The following is a 20,878-nucleotide window of genomic DNA, read 5'->3' on the forward strand; positions in this document are numbered from 1 at the left end:
ACTCTGCATAACACTGACCAAAGCAGTATGTGGTCTTGGCTGACCTCCTGGCTCCCAGATTTAGGGGGCCTTGGTAAGAAAAGCCTGTATGGAATATTATTTGTCTTAATAGTTCTAGTGATGTCTTATGTCTTGGTACAACTGATCCTCTGCTGTGTAAAAGCCAGCAGGCGAAGCTTTAGTAAAAATAAGAAAACACACTGCAGAGTCTAAAATAATGGTGTTACAAAAGTGTGAACAGATTGAAAGAAAACATGAAAGTCTGCAAGATGAGATAGAGAGACTCATGAGAATGGAAGTTTAAGGCTAAAGGTGAGACTAAAGAAGTCTTAAAGGGGGGACTGTGGAATTAAACAAAATGGATGCCTTAAACTTTGGTCAAGCTTAACTGCAAGTCGTAAGATGACTGTGACAGTTAAGTGGGAAGTTGCTGGCTCTGCACGTTAGAGCAAAAACAGGAACAAATGTTTGTTCTTTGTATTCCCAAGTGTTTTGCTTCATCCCCTCTCCGCAGCCTTGAGATAGCCGAGAAGTATGTGTCTGTTGTTTTTGAGATAACAGAGAGTGCGTGTTTGTTATCCTTGACCATAGCTCTGGGAACATTTACTATGCAGTCACAGCCTGTGTAAGAGCTGTTTTGAAAGTATATAAGCTGGATGATTCTGCTTGAAGAGAGAGATCTCCCTGCTCTGAGTCCTTTCCTACAGCTGTAGCTCTGAATAAAAGCTTCTACTGACCTGACCCTAAAGTCTACACATGTTTTTCCACGACAATAGAAATGCTACTGCCACTGCCAGGAAGTTGGTTTTAAGCTTTGGGTGGAGAAGGAATCAAAGGAGAGTGCACCCCTAGATCTGCCCCTGTGTATGACATTTATGGAAGGAACTAAGACAGGATAAGATACAGAATACAGAAATAATGCAAAGGGACCTAGTGGGAGCAGAAGGTAGGCAGGAGGTAAGGCAGGCTCAGCTCAGGAAAGAGCATCATAAAACACCTGAGAGAAGCAGGAAAGAAATCCCAGGCAGTGATTTGGCTGGCTGAACACATGGCAAAGAGTTTCTCCAGTACTGGGCTATCGTAGGCCTTAGAACAATCTGACCAGAGCTTGCAGATGCCCTGCAACTTGGGAGCTCCAAGATCAAGTGGGATGAAGCATTAGTAAATGTACAATAGGAACAACACTGTTGAAGTCAGGAACAAGAGATGAGTTTTATGACCTAGAGTTCCCTCTTTCCCCTTGTCCCTCCCCCTCTGTCAATGGAAAGAGAGATTGAGTCTCAGATCTTCTCCCTATCAGCACTCACAGAGCAGCAGACCATATATTCCCAGCACGCTCTTCATTACTTTACACCTAAGCCTCAGGGTTGAAGGACAGCTGTGGCAGGTCATCAGTTCTCCTTCCTTCTCTTTGAAAGACTGCAGCACATTTTAATCACTTGGGATAATTTCCCCAGCAACTCCTTCCTCACTCCCTTCTTTCCAGAATGTAATGGGCAGTCTAGCTAACAAAATTTCAGCTTGAGAAGTGGGAGCTGGCACCATAGGTCCACTGGCCACTTCCCTCCTCTCAACTCCACTTGGGAGGGACTGGAAAGGGCTCCCTCCCCACTGCCAGCTGCTGCTACCTTCCTCCCAGTCTGCTAAGCTGTTTCTCCACAGAGAGGACAGGGGCATTGATGGGATGTTTCTAAGATAAGCAAGGGCTATTTTGGGAGCAGCGTATGAGCCATCACATCCTAAACAATTCCCAGTGACAAAGGGAAACCAGAGCTATCAGTAGTCTTTCCTATCCTAGCTCCACAACCACCTGCTGTCTCCATTGGGACCCTGATGCTTCTTTTGAAATGATGTGAGGATTCAAGATGTTTCTTGGGTGTAGTTCCAGCAAGAAGAGCCCAAATCCCACTTGGTTGCTCTCTTGGACCAAACCACAGAAGTCCTCCTTCCCACCGAGAAGGCAGTAGCATGGCTTAATAGACAGGCTATGGTGTTCATCGCCAGGAAAAGCTAGATTTTCACATCATCTCTAATCTTCCCTCAGTCTGTGGCCTAAGGGAAAGCAAAGCACAGAGTGTTCTCCCTGTTAGGTGGGGATATTAGTCCTTACAGCAGCCCAGAGAGGCACACAGAGCAGAGCACTTTGCAGAGTTGAGAGAAGGACCCAGCTCCCTGTACTCTCTTGAGAAAAGCTGGATGCAGCCTCTGGGCCAAGTCTCAGCTGTTCTCAGTGGTGGCAGATGATAGAACAAGGAGCAATGGTCTCAAGTTGCAGCAAGGGAAATTTAGGTTCGATAGCAGGAAAAACTCTCACTGGGAGGGTAGTAAAACACTGGAACAGGCTACCCAGAGAAGTTGTGGACTCCCCATCCCTGGTGATTTTTAAGACCCGGCTAGACAAAGCCTTGGCTGGGGTGATCTAGTTGGGGCTGATCCTGCTGTGAGCAGGGGGTTGGACTAGATGGCCTCCTGAGGTCCATGCCAACCCTAATTTTCTATGATTTTATGACCCTGAAGGGCTGACAAGGAGGTGTTGTTGCTCTACCCTGAAGGAAGCAAAGAATTTCAGGCCCTCAGGGGAAGCTTATGAGCCAGGAAAAAAGGCTAGACCAAGGATTTTCCTTCTGTTTGGACTCTTTTTGTTTGGGCTTTCATTTGTCCCACATGAGGGTGAGGGAAACTGAGGAAACAGTCATGTCACAGCACAAGGTAAGCAAGCTCTTGCAGCAGGCAAAATATTGGGCTGTGGCTTTTTAACTGAGAGTGGTTGCTTCACCTTAACATTTCCAAGATTAGTGTTCTCAAAGGAGCATCTGGCTGCTTTGGGAAAGCAAAGTCCTAGAGTGAAAAAAAGGAAAATTCAAGTGACCCTGTGAAATCTGGTGCCATTCCATTGACTTTGATGCAGCTGTGACTTCTTATGCCATGCTTAATTTGGCCCAGAGGAAGCCAAAGGCTACTATCAAGAAGGCAGAGGGAGGTGTCTGTCTGAGGGTAAGTGCTGAGCTCCAACTCTGAACTTGTCTGGTTTCATATTTGGCTTAAATTCTCAGATCTGCCTTAGATTCCCAGCGTGGACTTGACTAGGATCTCCCCTTAGGGATCTACTCTGGTCTGCAGTTCACCAGATGTTAAAAAATGGTAACAGTATGTCCTTTTCTCTAGCTTCTGTCTTGTCTGTTCAGACTCTGAGCCTGGGAGCTCTTAAGCATGTTGCTAACTTCCTTTTTTTCACTGAAGCCAATGATACCTTTCTATTCCTGTAAACACATGCAGAGGCAGGGGCTTACCATGTAAGCTCTTTGGAAATCTTACCGTCTGATTAAACAGGGCTTAGTACACTGAAGGCTGATGTCACTTGGGACCTCTGAGCATTATAGCAGATGGCCACCCGCCTAAATTACCTTCAGGTTACAGTGACTCTCAAGTCAAAGGGTCTGGTGTGCAACGCAGCTTGTTCTTCAGCAGCTCCAGAGAGAACTTTTTGGCCACATCTCTCCCATAACAAATCCCCCTTCCTCTGACTCCCCCTTGAGTCTCACAAATCCCAGGGCCTATGTGGTCCATAATAAGTGGATCACATAGGCCCACTAAAGGCTGTAGCCAGGCCCCTGGATTCTGCAGCAGTTCAGCTGCAGCAAATTGGAGGTTTTGCTTCAATTCCAGACACGCGCTTGTATTATTTTTAATATGGAGATGATTATTGCACTCAGCACAATATTCTTCCTAGTACTTACTTTGATCTTAAACTTCATTAGCTTACCATGTCCTCAAATGTTTGGTCTTAAGCATGCCAAAGTTTTTGATATTGACAATGCATTAATGAATTCCAGTTGTCAGGCAGGCCTATTTGATGCATATAGAGACATGGGCAGGGGCCCACAGAGGAACTGTTAGCCCCCTCTCTTATTAAAGGGGGCTAATGAGCGTGCAGCCACAGAGGTCTTGGGACAACTAATGCAAACAACAGGGTCAGGAGTTAATGGTGAGCACTGTAAGAGGGACACTGAGCAGACCGCACCAGCCAGTGCCCACCGGCTCTCAAATGAATCCAAGGAGCAAGTGGACACTGCCAAGTGAAACTCTGCCAGCATGTGTGAACAGATGAGGGATTGTTGGCAGGAAATAGGGGCTTTGGAAACAACATAGAGAGTAATTAGGACTTCTGATTCCCAGTAGTCACAGGAAGTGGTCCAGTGTTGTGAGAGGTATAAAGATGTCTAGTTGATCAGTGGGAATTAGTGAATGTAAACCTTGCTGTGGTCATCATTAGCATTCAAAGTTAACACCCCATTAGCAATGAGTAAGGCAGTACAGGATACCTTTAGGGAGATTTTGGGAGCTGACTGCAGCAATGACTGTGCTATTTTGTGGTTTGTCCGCATTTCAAAGGTATTCTTTCTTTCATAAAACCTAGAGATTGCATTTGTTTGCAGTGAGCATTTAGATTATTGAACAAGAGTTGAATTCTCCGGGGCTCACTGTCTCACCCATGTTCTCCTTGGTGGAGAGAAGCATCAGTCTCTTGTGGTGGGAAGGGTACAACAGACAAAGCAAAACAGACCTCAGGCTGAGACCTAGAAAATCCAGCTTGTGCTCCAAGCTCTGCATGGAGTCACTTGGCTGGACCTTTTTATGCCTTTGTTTTCCCCATCCAGAAAACAGGGTTGCTGATACTTCCCTATTTTCCACAGGTCTTTTAAGCCCTTTGGAAAAGAAGTACTTTGCAAGTGGTAAATGTTGCTGGTCTTGTTGTCAGTTCTAGGGAGTGATCAGGAGGACAAGAGATCCCAGGGCTGTCAAAAAGAGAAAAACTGTCAAAACAAATGGCTCAGGGATAATACCAGCTTAAGTTATCATGTGTCAGAGTGAACCAGGAAAAAGGGGATGTGGAAAGAGAGGGACAAAGAAGATGCCAGGAAAAAGTTGGAAGGGGCAGGGCAGAAGGAAATAGATGGGCGTGGGGTGAAGTCTGGGTGTCACAGCAGGGCCATAACTCCTCAGCTGGGCCAGGCAGTGAGCCTTAGGGTCCTGCTGAAACTGCAGTGATGGCTGGGGCAGATGCAGCTGTTCAAGCCATCCAGGATATAAATGAGGGGGGCCTGGCTCTCCAGCTGCTGCTCTGTTCAGGCTTGTGCTGCCTTTGAGTTGCCAAGATGAAGCCAAATTCCAGAGAGGGGGTGTTTAGATGCTAGTTCTGGTAGGGATGGGGTAGAACGGAGTCCATTCCCTTTATCAGGGTAGTTGAAGGCTGCTATTAAATCCTGCCTCGGTCTTCTCTTCTCCAGACTAAATAAACCCAGTTTCCTTGGCCTCTCCTCACAAGTCATGTGCCTCAGCTGTCTAACCATTTTCATTGCCGTCCACTGAATTCTCTCCAATTTGTCCACAACCTTTCTGGACATAGGGGAGCTCACTAGCTGTCAGCATAGCTGAGGTGTCAGCGTAGCTGAGATTCTTCCTGACTTTATCAGATGAAGAAGTGAGCTTAGCCTGCCAAAACCTTATACATTTAATAGCTTTCATAGACATTAGGGCTGGAAGGGACCTCGTAAGATCATCAGGTCCAGCCCCCTGCCCAAAGGACAGAAAGTCAGCTGGGGTCAAAGGATCCCAGCAAGATAAATGTACAAATGTTTCTTAAAAGTGTCCAGAGTAGGTGTTTGCACCACCTCTGTGGGGAGTCTATTCCAGGCCTTGGGGATTCAGACAGTAAAGAAGTTTTTCCTTATGTCCAGCCTAAAACGGTCTTGCAGGAGTTTGTAACCATTGGACCTTGTCTTCTCTTGGGGTGCTCTGGTGAACAGGCATACCCCCAGATCCTGATGCACACCCCTGATGTACATATAGGCTGCCAACAAGTCACCCCTGAGCCTGTGCTTCTCTGATTTAATTAGTCTATAAAGTGTATCTCTACCCTGCCTCCTGCCTGACTTCAGAATAACATGGCTAATTACCCCATAGCATATCCTTCCCTAGTCTCCTTCCAGTTTGGAGGGAAGGGCTGTTTAAATCTCTTCACCCTTATACAGCTCCCCCAACCAATTGCCCCCTTTGGGGTTCCCAACCATGAGTTTCAAACAACAATATCCTCTCCTAGGCTTTTCTCCATGGCCCAATTCCTTACCTCACCCTTTCAGCAGCTGTTCCCCAGGTCCTTTGTATTACAGAAAATGAAAGCTCCCGCCAGCCCTTTTTTCTCTGACTGAAAGGACCTGCAACTTGCCTCAACCCAGGCACAAGCACTTCTCTCCTGAGTACTCTCTGGATGAAGGAAAGAATGATTATATACAGCTAGCCCCCTTCCCAGAATGCCTTTCCAGCTTGCTCCCATGCTGGAACAAGGATAACAAGGGTGTTAACCCAGGTATTTTAACCTGATTCCAAGTGTGGTCAAAACCTTTTGTCAATGAAATGTCATTTCCTCTTCGGTCTGGTGTTCCTCATTTCCTGGCTGAGTGAGTAGTGTCCTTGTGTGCTTGCAAATGCTCTTTTCCCTAGAAATCATGAATGACTGGTGACTCCTGTGACTGGAGGCGGGGGCACCACGGCAGTGAGTGAGGACTGCCTGCAGCCACCTCCTGTCAGTGGTGGTGAGTGGCAAGTGTGGACTGCCAGCAGATGCCACCGGCCGCATAAGCGATGAGGGGGTGGTGGATGCAAGTGGTGACTGTCTGCAGAAGCCAGTGATGGTTCTGGCAGCAGCCAATCTCTGGGTGGGGGTGGGGGGGCACATGCCCCCCAGTGACCCCTCATGCATTGGCTATGACAGAAATGGCTGCATTTTGAGACTCTGCAAAGTGTTTCCTGAACATTTTGGTTGTGCAAAGCCAACAGAGTGCTGGGATCCTTGGCCAGCAGGCACTGCAGCTATGCGAGAAAGTGTGTATTCCCTTCTGCTGCTGCCTGCCCCCCTCCCACCCCATTAAGTTTTCTCTTTAGGAAGAGACCCCCCTGCTGCTAGAGGAGCAGGCTGACTGATCTCATCTCCAACCCTTTGATCAAAGACACCGCCTTTGGAAAGTTTCAAGGCTTCAGAGCCCTCTGCTGATCTAGAATGCCAATTAGGCTGGCCCCGAGCCTGGAGCATCAAAGAAAGCTGGCACGGTGCAAGGTGGCCCTGGGGACTTAGCAATTAGAAATACTAGCCTCAGCAGTGCCCTTCCAATCTCTCTACCCTTCTCCTCCTCCCAGTTGCCCTTTCTGCCCTCTCAGTTCACCCCCTTCCCCCCTCCACTGTTCCTGGCTCTCTGAGCTAGACTCCCCCATCCTCTGTTTTCTTTGTTGCTTTGTCCACAAACCACATCAATGATTTATTTATCCCTCTCTCCTTCCCCTGTATCCATTCTCCTCCTCCTCTTTTTGCATCTTGCATCTATCTTCCTCCTGCCTCCCTATTGAATTGCAGTAATGCTCTGGCTTTCTCCTGAAATGCTCGCACCTGCCCTCTCCCCATAGTTCTGTGGCACATGTCAGGTCTGTTTCTTCATATACACTCCTTGGTTGCCTGCGAGCCCACCAGGGAGATCCCTGCTGTGTGCAGTGAGTATGCCTGGAACACAGCAAACAGGCAAAAGCACAAACCAGGCAGAGAAATCCAGCAGCATTTATTAATATTGCACAAGGGAGAAATCCCAGCCTCACTTCCTGAGCCATAGCCTTGTGCCCCAAGCCCTGGAGATCACATCTGACCCTCCACAGGCACAGCACTGTGGGATGCCCAGCCCCTCATGTGTCAGCTGGGTCAGAAACAGCCTTTTAACTTGGAGTGGAGTCGGGAGCGTAAGTGTATAGCTGTCATGATGATGAGATTGTGCTACTTTGACTGCATGGGGGAGAGAGCAGCAGCCAGAACAATGGTGACTCTGTGGAGGAGAGGGACCTTGGGCTGGGTGTACAGAGATACTGGGGCAGAGATTATCAAACTAGGGGTACCATGTTTTGAGCCTGGTTTTCCAAATGGTTCCAACCCACCCACCAACCCCACTCCCGTGCTCTCCTTCCAGGCACTTGCAAACCCCACCATGCAAAAGAAGTCTGATGACAGCACTGAGGAGACAAGATTAAAGTAACCACACTTGGATATGGCAGGCTCATCTGCATGGTTGGATTTGCCTTCTCCTTGGGGTGCATGTCAGGACCAACTTGTGCCTTGATGCTTGTAGACTTGCCTCTCCCTCTCACTGGCAGCTGGGTTCCTCTGGCCGGTCTGCCATCCCTTCTATTTCAGTGTCATCCACAACTTGGATCAAGGTTGTAGTTGGATCAGGGAAGCCCTTGACAAGGTCATTAGGCAGCACACAAAGGCAGGGTGGCTTGGAGAAGGCCACCTGGACAGCATTAAAACGAGCCAATATAATCGCTGGAAGAGTATGCTTCACCTGAGGGACAGAAGCAGTCAGGAACCCCTTTGGCCTCTGCTTTGACAGGGGCAGAAAAGAGATGGAGTCTCCCCACAAAGATTCTTCTAGTTCTTTGTGGAGCCGTTACTTCATTGGGCAGGGAGTAATCAACTTTTTCTCATGGGATACCACCAACACTGACCCAGTCATGCTGGCACTGAGTACTGGGAACTGCCGAGCCAAGGAGATACTACTGGACGCAGTTCAGAGAAGGGCCAGGGGGAGTGATTTATGAGAGGAGATAAATGTTACAGAGCTTGGTTAAACCATGATTGAAGGAATAGAAATACAATGGTTCCAGAGACATTTTAATAGTGTAAACAAGTGGGGAGAAGGATTATTTAGGGTGGAAAAAAGTGGGACAGCTGGAAGCTTCATGGTTTGGGACATTTACTGCTGAGCTGTATAAAGCAGTAGAGTGTGCCCTCTGGGTGACCAGGGTGGAGGGAAGTGACTTGATGATCTTAATAGATTTTTCCGTTTCAAGTTCCCATCATTCTATCTGCAAGCAGGGGGAGGGGAGACGGAAAGGTAATAATATCAGACTTTGCATTTTTGATGTGCTGTATAAGTAATCATGTTAATAACAGGGTCTGTGATCAAATTCATCTAAACAGCTCTTGGTGTGAGTTGCAGGTTTCCTTGCAGTTGAGGTTTTGGAGTGGAGAGGCAAACAAGGCCCTGTCTGGTAAACAGCAGAGAATCTGTGGGAGGAGGATTTAACCTCAGGGCATGAGCTGAACCTGCTTTGAAACACTGGGAAAGACGGACCCCTGGACAGGAACCAGAATTCCTGGCAGGGATGGAAGGGACACACTGGTCCAGTTCTGCCAGCGAAGGAAGCTTTGAATTGCTCTAGGTCTGTCTACAAGTGATATTAATGCTATAAAGGCTTACTGCACAGTAAAATATTGTGCAGTAAGCCTTCCTTGGCAGCACATCTACATGTAGAAGCAGCCTGGTACAGGGTGGCTCCTACCCTGCTTGCCCCCACCCCCCCCCCACAGCACCCAGAGGGAGCTCCAAGCTGCCCAGGGATGCTAGCCTGGGGGCTATGGGGGGGGGGCGGGGCAATGCACACAGGGTGAGGAGAGCTCTGCTGGCTGCAGCAGTAGCTGCCTCCTGGCCCTGTGCACCTCTGGAGGGGTCCTGATGTTCAGGGGGCCAGGAAACAGCTGCCACTGCAGAGCTCTCCTGGCTCCATGCACATGGGGACAAGCCTTCTGCCCATTGTGGTTTCTTCCACACAGCCAGGGGCCAGCCAGGAGCTGTCCTGCTTCTGGGGCAGCTCCCAACTAGCCCCTGGCTGCTTGAGGATTGCCCTGCCCAGCTGGGGCTGCCTGGGAGCTGCCCCAGAAGTGGGACAGCTCCTGGCTAGCTCCCAGCTGGGCAGGGAAGCAGAGGGCTCCTCATTCCTGGGGGTGCTCAGCTTCTGCTCCTGTGGGGAGCTGGGTAGCACTGGGGCAGGGGTGGGACAGAGAGCTACCCAGTCCTGGTGCTTCTTGGCTCCTGGCGGGAGCTGGGAGCTGAGCAGTGCCGTGCCAGGACTGGGGGAGTTACCCGTTCTCTGTAGCCCCCTGCTGTTGGGGCTGACCAGGAGCAAATTTGTCAATCTTAAACAAGATCAGCATCTTCACATGTACTACTGTGCAGTTAGTTTACTACTAAACTACGTGTAGACAGTGATGCTTTACTACACAGTAGACTAATCTACTGCGCAGTAAAGCGTCTTGTGTAGGCATGCCCTCTGTCTCTCTCTCTCTCTCATGCGCACGCACGCACATACACACACACACACACACGTATCCCATCCCCCTCCCTACCCCAAACAAAAGCACTAACTTTCTTTACGCATACAACCACTACCCCACTCACACTAGTGCTCTGATGTATGCACAAGAGTCTATATTTTCTAGTAGTATGTGCTAATTTTGATCACCTCAGTTTGGGGATTCCTAAGGCACCAGGGTCACAGTCAACATGAGTGGGTATGTTTGAAAATGTAGATTTAAATGTGTACAGAAAGAATAACACCTAGGTACCTGTGAATACTGAAAACATGCACATGAGGATTATAGAGGGGTTGTTGAAGATCCAGTTAATCTGGGAAGCTCAGATCCACTGAGGTCCAGTATGCATGCAGGGCTTTGCACTATATCATATCATATATCATATCATATCTCATATATATATACTAGAGTGTCTTACATGGTGGCAAACTTCTTGTTTTCTGTTCTCCCTGCCTCATATGGTCAATACAGTATCCATGGGTAGCACCAGTTACCCAGGTGGGCCTTGTTCTATCATATCCTTTATTAGTCTATCTGTAGGCACTGATGCTTTGAGTTTTCATTGGCAAATTCTACTTCTCTCACAGAAATGGTGTGGGTAGACAGATGGGAGTGCAACATTCATAAGGGAGCCACAACAGACCTTGGTAAGATTGACAGACACTCTTGGCAGTTTGGCTGTATTCAGGATCACAGAGATGAGTTCAGTTCCCACTGACATGTCATTTCATCTTTTCAAGACCAAAGTAGGGGTTCATTCACTGGACAAAGAGCTTCTCTCTTTTACTGATATCATCTGCAGTGGACAGTCAGAAGATCCTGAGTCCTCTCTGGTGGGGTTGTGGGCAATGGGTTGCTAGTTGTTGTAGAGCTTTTTTCATCCAGCAGTCTTCTCTGCACAGTGTTTGGTAAATGATGCGTCCAGGCCTCAGGGAGTTGGGTGCCTTCAGCATCTTTCTGCAGCAGGCCTTGGCAGTACCTGGCATTCTCCTCCTGGATCTGGGTGACCTCTGTGTTCCTTCCAGAGAAACCTGCAACATGGTTGGGTAAACCACTGGCCACACTGGCCACATGGACTTTGTTGCTGGCTCTCTTCTTCTTCCTGTTCTTCTTCTGAAAGAGAAGGCAGGTGAAGACTTGCTTGAACCTCTTTCGGAAATGCTTGGAGATGAGGGCATAGACGATGGGGTTGAGGCAGGAGTTGGCATATGACAGGCAGTGGGAGGCCAGGCGGCAGGCATAGGTAGCTCGGTTGAAGGGGAAGTGGCCAAACCAAAAGCACAGGATGACTAGATGGTGAGGCATCCAGCAGAGGCAGAAGAGGATGGCCACAGCCACAATCATCTTTGTGACTTTGCGCTTGGCTTTACGAGATTCTGAGATCCTCTCAATGGGATCTACAGAGGTCCACAGGAACTTGATAGTCCTGGCATAGGCCAGGCTCACAACCACCACAGGCAGGAGGTACCCAAACACGAAGGTGAGGATGTCCAAGATCTTACGGTGCTGGTCCTCCCAGATGGGGACACAGAGAGGCATGCCCTGGTAATGAACTATCTGGTAGTAGCTGAGGTAGGGGCCCGCAAAAAATACTGATAGGGTCCAGATCACCACAATGGCAACTCCTGCATTCCTGGAGGTGCGAAGGTCCCGGGATTTCAGTGGGTAGCGGATGGCCAAGTATCTGTGGGGCAGGGGCGACATTTACATGAAACTGAAGAGAAAGCAAATGAGCAAGCTACCACTTCCATGCTGTTCTGTGCATCCCCCTTCTGAGAATGCCAACTCCATTAGGGCCTCCTGCTGTCTCCCCTCCTCTGCCCTAGAAAAGGAGGATTACGACTAATTTACCCAATACTCAGGACCACCTAAACCATCTGATCTTCCTTCCTTCCTAAGCATTCTTCATCCCTGTCCCTCCATCTCCTATTGGACACCTGGATCTTCCTCTATCCAGCCTCTGGAGGGTTTCTTGTTTCCTGGCTGCTGCCCTGTGACATCAGGCCCTGACTGAGTACTGCATACTCCTTGGAGACCACAAAAACCCAATCTCCGATCATTTCTGTTTGGAAGAGCAAACCACCCTGTCCCCAGGGAGGTAGGAAAAGGCTTGGGTTACCAGACTGGGGGAAAGCTTATTGGGATGTATGTACGTGGGGTGGAGGTGAGACAAGGAATAGCAGAGAATGGAGGAGGAGAGAAAAGAAAAATGTGGAGGGTGGGGAGATAAAGACAGACATCCAGTTGGAACCGAGGAAGGGAGGGGATTTCTGCCACTTAGCAGAGAAGGGAATGAGTGGAGGGAGATGGAGGCCTGTAGGACTGATCATGGTGGATCTGCTGAGGTAGGTGTGGAGGGTAAGGGAGGATGTATGGTGCTGCACAGTCCCTGTCACCAGATCAGGAAAGGACAGGAATGATAGATAGACCCAGTGGATGAACGCCAGGTGGGTATCTTAGGTGGCTTGTGTTAAGAAAGTCCCTCAAATTCAATGAAGAAGCTTCCAGGCAGGGCAAGTGGGGATACAGTGAGGACACTTGCCTGTCAACAGAGACAGCAGCTAAGGTGAAGCTGCTAGCATACATGGTGAAGTAGATGAGGAAGTGCACCACTTTGCAGGCAAAAGGGCCAAAGAGCCACCCGTCCAGTGTGTAGATGGTGGCTTGGAAGGGGACGCAGCAGATGATGAAACAGAGGTCTGCCATGGCCAAGTTGAGGATGAAGAGATTGGTGGTGTTGTACTTCACCTGGCCATTGCGCAGCAGTACAGCCAGCACTAGCCCATTCCCCACGGTGCCCAGGATGAAGATGAGGGAAAAGACCACAGGCACGATGATGCCTGCAGCATGCATCTCCAGACTGCCGGAGGAGGAGGTGTTCCAGCTGCCAGGCATCTCCTCGTCAGAGAGCATGAGCCTGGCAAGACAGTGAAAAGAGACAAATGGCAGGTTCCCCTGTACTCATGTTACATCTCAGGCATGCCCATCAAAGGTACGAGATACACAAACTCCTCTCAAAGAAAGCCACTGTGCCTATGGTCAACTTGGTTCCTACTGTGGGGGTGGCTCTTTTAATGCCTCACTGAGTAGGGTACTGTCTATGGGCCTCTGGGTGTGAGAGACCCCAGTGTGAGTCTTACCTATGTTATATTATGGGCAGTGGTGACTTCAGACCTATGCAGCTGCAAAAATCCCTTCTGTTCCAAAAGCCCAACATCCTACTTCCATTGAGCCATCCTCCAAAGCCCTGTTCCTGATTCCCTCTGCATGGTCCTGTTTGACTCCAGTGGCCATGGTCTATGGCAGGGTTGAATTTCGTAGCAGTTTTTCTACTCCCCACTTGGAAAGCTGTGCTTTGGCTCCATCTCCTGGCTCCTGCTCCATATAAAGGAGTGTCCCTAGAAGCAAGGGATTTACCACTGCCTGAAAGAAGTTGGAGGGACATTTGGGGGTATTGTAGGTACTGGGTGGTGGTGAGACCTGGATCAGAAGTGGAGAGGAAGCTGGGTGAGATGCTCTACATGGTTTCACATTGATACTACAACAGCTGGGATCAGCACAATGACACCTTAAGGGAGGTGCCTAAGGTGGAGTGGTATTTGGGCATCTAGACTTTGGTGGTGGGGGAGACCACAAAAGGTTGGGCACTATCCCACAGGAGCCCAGCAATGGGTGCTAAGCTGCTATATCAAAAATGAGAGGTCACATAAGGTGTCTGACTGATGCACTTCCCTCTCCCTGGTCCAATCTTCCCTTGGATATCAGTAATGATGGCATCCAGAGGTGCAGAACTCCTTCATCCACAGTGACGTAGCTGGCAGGAGAGGTGCTGGGATCAGCCAGTCAGGATTTGCTTGGGTCTCGGTCCCTGGCAGCCCCTGAATGTGCAGAATCCCTCTTTCCCCACCAGTTAAAGCTGCAGGGTGTCAGTACCGGCTCTGGCGCCAGCCCCCAGAAGGAGCCTCTGCCAGGCACCACTTGACCCTCTTTGTTTCACTGCATTCCCAAAGCCATTAACCCTCTTGGGATTTCTTGTTTGGGTGAGTTTTAATCTCTGCTTTCACTTGCCTGAGCACAGTGGAGACTGGAGGGAAGGTTGGGGTTGGGGGAGAGGAATCCAACTCCTAATCAAGGCCAATGGCTGGGAGGTCTGTTGGCCAAGGGGCTATACTACCCCAGAGGGGAAGGCTTTTACACTGATAATCTAGTACAGCATTTCTCAGCTTGTGGGTCACGGCCCAGAAGTGGATCCCAAGAATATATGAAATGGTTGCGAACAAACTTTAAAAATGGATTGTCCATTAAAGGAAAAAAGGTGGGAAGCCATGGCTTTTCCCTTGCAGGCTGGCAGAGTTCCAGCCTGTGAGGGGCTGCTTGGGGCCCCCCACTCACCACACACCCATGCCTTGCTCCACACACTGGGGCCTGGGAGCAGTGGGTCAGGAGTAAGGGGCACTGGGCCAGGACTGGCCGTCAATGTTTACAAATGGGTCCTGGTACAAAAAAGACTGAGAACCACTATCTAGTATACATGGCTACCAACGTCAAAAGTAACACCTGGCAGTCCTGGCTCCCTCTGCCCTGTCCTCCCCATTTCCTCAGCCCCAAACCTTATTTTTTTTTCCAGGCAGAAGCCATGTCCTTGAGGTCATTCTGTCCCATGCCAGGGAGTGGGCTGCCTCTGGTTAGGTTTCAAATAATAATCGTATGGCCCCGTAGAGGCGAATCAGAGAAAAAGAGCCCAGTTCTTGTGCTCATGGGGAAGGCAGTGGGAATGCTTTTTGTGCCTTGGGTTCTACCTTGTGTGAGTCACTTCATTGCTCTGTGCCTCTGTTTCCCTTCCCTCCCCTCTCCCCTTCCCCACTCTTCTAGTTCACTTGCGAGACCTCTGGGGCAAGGACTACCTTTCACTACGTGTATACATAAAGTGCCCAGACCCCTGAGCAGTACAGGAATGCAAAGCATTAATCATTAAGAAGCTTAATTAAACTGCACAAGCAGTGAGTGCCCTGTACTATTCTGATGGCTTCCAGAGCCTCACATAGACCCCTGTCTCAAACAGGACATTGAGTGACAGAGCACTTAACCACTGATGCATGGGCACCATCTCTTGTAACAGCAGTTCTCATTATTATTATATCCTTGGAGCAAAGTGCCAGTGAAATAATCCTGAGAGAAGGATGCTGTTACCTAGCAACAGCTGAGACCCGATTAACTCCCTCACGGGTATCACAAGCCCCTCAGTCCCAAGTCCTCTCCTGACCTTACCTTGAAGGGATCATGTCTTTCATCCTTCTTCCCAGAATCCTCATTGGGACATGCCAGGAGACTGTCTCTGCACTGCTGGCTCTGATGTCCCTCTTGTCCCAGAGTGAGAAGGGGCTGTTGCTGCACCTCTCACCCACAGGGTCCCCTCTGCCCCATGTGGGATGGGCCACCTCTGCACTGCTGACCCTGGCTGCCCCCGTCCCACCCCAAGGGGCTGTCCGTGGAGGTCTAACCCACCAAGTCTCTTTTGCATGACAGTGAGAGAGGTCTGGCTGGGCAGGAGTGGGGCAGCTGGGGAAAGGAAGACTTCTGCCCTTCTCCAGCCACTGCCTCCCCACCCTGCCAATAGAGCCCTGCCCTCCCCTCCCTTCAGAAAGGCTGGACTCACCTTAGTGAGGAAGATTGCTCAGGGCTGTGTGCCTCACTCCAGAGAAACCCTCAGCCCAACCTGGGCAGCACCAGCGAGGAGACAAGAGCATGGAAGAAACAATCCCAGACTGCTGCTGTGCTCCTCTCCCTCCCTGCCTGTCCCTCAGTCAGGGATGCAGAAAACTCTGGGAGTTTGAAGGAGCAGTGTTTCTCCCGCTGCCTGTCTGGCTCTTGCCTGTGCTCAGCACATTGCTCTGCCCTGGTCTCTGCTTTCCTCTCTTCTCACTCCCTCTCCTCTTGCTTTCTGAGCCCATTGATCTTTTTTTTTTTCCTTGAGGTTGGATTTGGAGTTAACCCCTCTCTACCCAGTCTCTCTCCCTGGGTCCATCAGCTCCCCGTCCTTGTAAAAGATGCCTGACAGGATGGGGGGTGGGCGCTGCAGAGGGTAATGGCTTCGATAGCTTGGTAAAAGCAGAAGGAAGGAATGGGACACTAATTCCTATAGACCCTGCTGAGCTCCATGAAGACCTGTTTCTAACATAGCACTGATAGGAAGTACTAGCGCACCAGCAACCCTAATCAGCCTTCCGACCCATTCCCACTTGTGACCACTGTGATGCAGCGACTGAGGTCCCCAGACAGCAGAGTTGTAAGCTGTTTTCATTCCTGCCATGTGTAGAAGCCCAGGTCACAGACCAGCTCTCTGTTCCTCACATGATGGCAGCTGACCTTGGGAAAGACAGAGATGCAGAAGATTTGCCCCTAGAGGAGGTGTTCCCCCCCCGGCTGTTCAGCTTTGCTCTCCCCAAGAAGAAGGAGCTGTGGCACCATGATAGGGGGATCCTGGGAGGCAAGAGGCTCCTCCATGGAGGAGATCACACTGCCTGGAGACAGCCAGACACACAGGCTGGGCTCTGGAGTTGGTCATGTGGTGACTGTGAGGTTGGAAGAGCCAAAGGGAGGCTGTGGCTGTGCCTTCCCCAGCAGGAGTTGCTGTGCCCTTTGGGAGGGGAGATGTATGGGGCTTGAGAGGGGGTGGGGGTGAAAACACAGGCCAGCGTGCTATGAACAATATGATCCCAGGCACACCACAGCTCTATGCCAGCCGCAGGACGGGGCAGGTAGGGAGGGGGAGGGCAATGGCTGTGTAGAGGCCAGTTAAACGCATATAGTTAAACTCTACTGCAGCAAGAGAGAGAGATAAAGGGACCCACAGGCTGGCTCCTTTGTCACGATGAACCCAGTACTCATGTTGCCATGGGAATGGGATTGTTTGCAGGCTGGTGGAACAGCTCAGGTGAGGTGTACCTGGCCGCTGGCTCTCCAGCAGGGCTTCAGAGGAAAGGGAGCCCATGTCTCTTTCACGCACAGCTTCTCCCACCCCACAGCCTGAAACACTACGCTAGGAGACTGAAGTGTGGAGAAGGAGAAAAAGCATGTGCAAGTATCACCCCCCACCGCCACTCACCACCCCTGTCCCTTCCTCCCAGGCTTCAGTCTAGGCTGTGTTGCTGAGCTGATGCATCCCATAAAGATTCAGAAGGGAAGGAGCTACCCCAGACGGCAGGATCAGTGCTGCATGGAGGCAGCAGCCAGCTATTCAAACACATGACACATGGCTCCTGGCTTTGAAGTCTCTCCCTCACACCCCTCACTGCTCTCTGTTCTGCCGACTCCAAGAGCAATGGTACCCCAACCCCCAGCAGCAGTGGCTATATCCTGCATCGTGTCTAACACTGGACATTACACTCCAGTAGCAGCCCCTGCATCTCCTGTTGGATCTAGCAACACCTCCCTTCCTTGCCTAATGGCAGCCACTGCTCCCTACAATCTGCACAGCCCCTGCAGTCCTTTGTGCACCAAATGGGTATCATTGTTCCTCAGTGTTCGTTACTTCCCCAGTGGCACCTTCCCTTGCAAGGTCTACCAGCACCTACACCACCAAGAAACCCCAGCAGCACCAGCTACACCTCTACAGCCAGCAAAAAGTATCTTTACTCCTGACACCCAGCAAACACTGCCCTTGCACCCCCAGCTACAACTGCTGCAGTCAGCAGCTCCTGCTGCCCACACAATATTGAGCTATGCCTCCCCACCCTGGGGGATGGGGGTTTCCCTCTGAATAGTTGGTTGATGGTTGTGTCTCTGCGGGCTGCAGCAGCATCTAGTATCAGCCTGTAACTAGGGTAAAGGGGAAGGATTTCTCTTGGCCAAAGGGATCCAGTGATAACCAGAGGGAGGGGACTACAAATGTGAGCCTGCAGCACAAGACACTCAAGAGGAGACCTGCAGAGCTGCACCCATCATGGAAGTCAGAGCATGGCTCCTCTGCCTCCTGCTGCCAGGGACAGTGGCCCAAGGGTCTCTGTCCTCTGGAGCATCCTTCCTTTCCCAGGAGGGAGAGCTCTTCCTTAGCGAGAACCCCCTGCCACCAGAGAAGACCAGTGAGACATCCTCCCACAACCCTGATGTCTACCTCATCCGAAGCAAGCCGTCTGCCCACGTGAGGCCATATAGCCTGTCCCTTGCCCCTGACGACTACCACTATACCCCCAAGCCCAAGCATCTCAGGGGCTCCCGCCTGCTGAAGCTGCTGGGCTCCTCCTACGACCCCTTCTGGATGTCCCCGGAAGACCCACGAGGCCGCAACACCAGCCTGGAGGAGCTGGGGACCCTTAGCCAGGACCTGGCTGATGGCACTAGCCGCTACCGGAGAAAGTTGCTGCGGGCAGCAGAGGATTTGGAGTTCCCCCTTCTGCCGGTCTCAGAGGAGGGGCTGCCAGGCAACCTGAGCCAAGCCATCACCCACCACCTCCGCCAGTGGCTGGTGGACAGTGCCACTTGTCACCTGACCTCATCCTGGGTGGACCTGGGGCCTGTCTTCTGGCCACGGTGGGTGCGCCGCACAGAGTGTGATGCCTCCCACACTCGCTGCTCCTGGCCACCAGGCATGACCTGCCGCCCTGCCCAGTTCACCCACATCAAGCTTCTGGTCTGGCATTGCTGGGCAAGCAGGGATCCAGGCATGAGCACGTCCAGAGTTATCCAGCAGTGCACCTGGAGACAGATCCCTTACCCGGTGGTAGCTGCATGCAAGTGCTCCTGTCGATAGCTGAGGCACGAGGGGGAGGAGGAGGGCACTCCTTCCTCCTTGGAAGCTTGGCTCATGGGTGTATTGCTGCCTTGAAGGGCTTGCTGCCATGTCTCACTCACTGGAAATAGCCTGTGCAGCTGGCTGGAGAGGCTGATCCCACCATGCAGAAACAGCAGTCAGAAGTCTTCATGAACCAGCAAGATGCTGAGAGCAATACCCCTGAGACCCCGCTGACCACAGCCCTTGAGAGCCAGCACCCTCTCCGCAGAGGTTGAGAAGGTGGAATGTGGGTGGATCATCAGGACTTGATTGCTGGGGGAGCTGAGACTTGGAAAGCCCTGCCACAGCCAAGGGAACGAAGCCGAGACCGGAAGGAGGTGGGAGTCAGAGGTGCCACACTTTCTCCTGTGTTTCCACCCATCACACTAAGTAGGATCTAGAGCTGAAGTAGATAGGTGCGCTGGGCTTCGCAGGGTCTAGGGAAATGTCAGGGATCACTGTCATTGCCCAGGAGCCCTGCTGCTTGCATGGGGAAATAAAACTACAACAGGTGAATGCGGTGGTGTCTGTGGTGGTCATTAGTTACCTGGAGCCCTAATGCTGTGTCTGCTGTGAGAAACCAGCTGGGTTATTAGCTGTGTGGCACAGGGAGCCGTGCGTTTGCCCATTGGCTGGCATATCATGGGAGCAAGCCCCCACTTCTGCCTCCTGGCTTGTTCCCAGTACACACACGGCAAGGCCAGTGCAGTGGGGGTGGGTGCTGTGCTGTGCAGCCGAGCCCCCTGGCTCTGTTGGGGTCCTCCTGTGGACAGAGCAGGGCAGCAGCCTGGTGAAAGGAGATGGGGTTTTTTTACCCGATGGGGCTGATCCGTAGCTCACTGAAATCACAGGACCTTTTCCACTGATTTTGGTGGGCACTGGGCTGGGGTCTCTTTCAGGCGATACTCTGCATAGTGAGATGCCAGGGGGTAACTTTTTCTTTGTTTCCAGAACAGTTTCCACTGTTTTCCAGAGCAGTGCCAGAGATAGGGGAAGGCCCCAGTCTTGGAGGCCACAATGCATTGTTTACCCAGGGAGTCCTTGTGTGAGCCTGTTGTTCCCACTGGTTTATCTGCTGTGAAGGACTTGGGACGGGGGTCAGCTTAGTATCCCGACACAGCCCAAACAAACCAATTCACTGCAGCCCTGTGCCTGGGCCTGCCACAGCATCAAACCCTGCGGGTCCTCCTGCCTTTCTTGTGTGAACTCTCGACTGCAGGGTTGGTCTGCTCTCCATGGGCATCAGTGGGATGCGAAAGCCAGGCACAGCTCCTGTCATGGTGAAGATAGTGCCCTGAGCTCAAGAGGCAGGAGCATCAAACCCATGCTGAATGAGGTACAGGCATCTATCTGTCTCTGGTCTCAGGAACCCCAGCACTGGAAGAGCAGAGGGTGCTGAGAGACACTGGCAGAACTGTGCATGCTGGAAACGGAGGCAGAGCTGTAGGTTAGGACTGCTATGCACTGGTGCAGCAATGGGCTTGAGAGGAACTGGTTGGGCTGTATCAGCACAGAGTGAATTTAGGTGCTTTGGAAAGGCCATGGGGGAACCAGGACTGGAGCAGCATGCTGCATGTGTGCGTGCATCATGTCGGGACTCGTACAGGTGCTGCTTCAGGGCTGCGGTGCGCAGGGGATTTATGGCATGAGGTAGGACTGGAGTGGTGGAGTGGGCTGCAGTGCAGGACAGGGGTGCATGGGCTGAGCTGTGGGGGAGCCTTAGAGCACAGCACGGGAGGGGTATGTCATACCACACAGAAGTGCCTCAGTAGAGCCAGGACTAGACTAGCAAGGGTACATTGGCCTAGGCTCAGGTATTCTCCCGAGCTGTGCAATTTCTGCAGTCCTGCAGGGTGGAGGCTGCAGGAAAACTGCATTGCCTGCAGCCATGTGATACATCCCCAGCAAACTGGGGG

General features: G+C 51.1%; 2 protein-coding genes across 2 annotated transcripts; one reads left to right on the forward strand and one right to left on the reverse strand.

Annotated features, from left to right (window-relative positions):
• Positions 1-10,297: 10,297 nt before the first annotated feature.
• On the reverse strand, positions 10,298-15,504 carry GALR3 (galanin receptor 3). Its single transcript, XM_090041071.1, has 3 exons — positions 15,461-15,504; positions 12,735-13,109; positions 10,298-11,876 (listed from the first exon to the last, which is right to left on the reverse strand). The coding sequence occupies exons 1-3, from the start codon at positions 15,502-15,504 to the stop codon at positions 10,985-10,987; spliced, it is 1,311 nt and encodes a 436-aa protein (XP_089897197.1). The 3' UTR covers positions 10,298-10,984.
• A 2,622-nt stretch (positions 15,505-18,126) lies between these two features.
• On the forward strand, positions 18,127-18,941 carry LOC149866174 (noggin-like). Its single transcript, XM_090041072.1, has one exon. It carries the CDS (start codon positions 18,135-18,137, stop codon positions 18,939-18,941), a length of 807 nt encoding a protein of 268 aa, XP_089897198.1. The 5' UTR covers positions 18,127-18,134.
• The last annotated feature ends 1,937 nt before the right edge of the window (positions 18,942-20,878 follow it).

Source organism: Crocodylus siamensis, chromosome 4 (genome assembly GCF_052110815.1).
Source record: "Crocodylus siamensis isolate JL-2025a chromosome 4, ASM5211081v1, whole genome shotgun sequence".
Lineage (NCBI taxonomy): Eukaryota > Metazoa > Chordata > Crocodylia > Crocodylidae > Crocodylus > Crocodylus siamensis.